This window comes from Asparagus officinalis, chromosome 4, assembly GCF_001876935.1.
Source record: "Asparagus officinalis chromosome 4, Aspof.V1, whole genome shotgun sequence".
In the NCBI taxonomy this organism is placed as follows: Eukaryota; Viridiplantae; Streptophyta; class Magnoliopsida; order Asparagales; family Asparagaceae; genus Asparagus; species Asparagus officinalis.
This window is the reverse complement of record NC_033797.1, coordinates 10,899,471-10,899,687: the sequence shown is the minus strand read 5'-3', so window position 1 is coordinate 10,899,687 and position 217 is coordinate 10,899,471. Positions and strand designations below refer to the sequence as shown.

The 217-nt window shown below is 54.8% G+C and overlaps 1 protein-coding gene across 1 annotated transcript in view; it reads right to left on the bottom strand.

The window, feature by feature from the left end:
• LOC109838174 (probable acyl-activating enzyme 12, peroxisomal) overlaps positions 1 to 217 on the bottom strand; it is a 1,668-nt gene that overhangs the window by 501 nt on the left and 950 nt on the right. Inside the window, exon 3 of the mRNA XM_020406637.1 lies at positions 1 to 214. This exon is cut by the window's left edge and continues 501 nt beyond it. Within this exon, the coding sequence (XP_020262226.1) occupies positions 1 to 214 (214 nt within the window). The remainder of the gene's footprint in view (positions 215 to 217) is intronic.

Sequence of the window (217 nt, the reverse complement as noted above, 5' to 3'; positions counted from 1 at the left end):
TCGACCTCCACGCTGCTGATGTTCTCGCCACCGGAGATGATGACGTCCTTCGACCGATCCTTGATCTCGATGTATCCGTCGGGGTGAACCACTGCGACGTCTCCCGTAAAGAACCACCCGTTCTTGAACGACTCATTGGTGTCTTTTGGGTTCTTGAAGTACCCCTTCATGATGCTGCTCCCTCTCATCACGATCTCCCCCATCGTCTTCCCGTCTC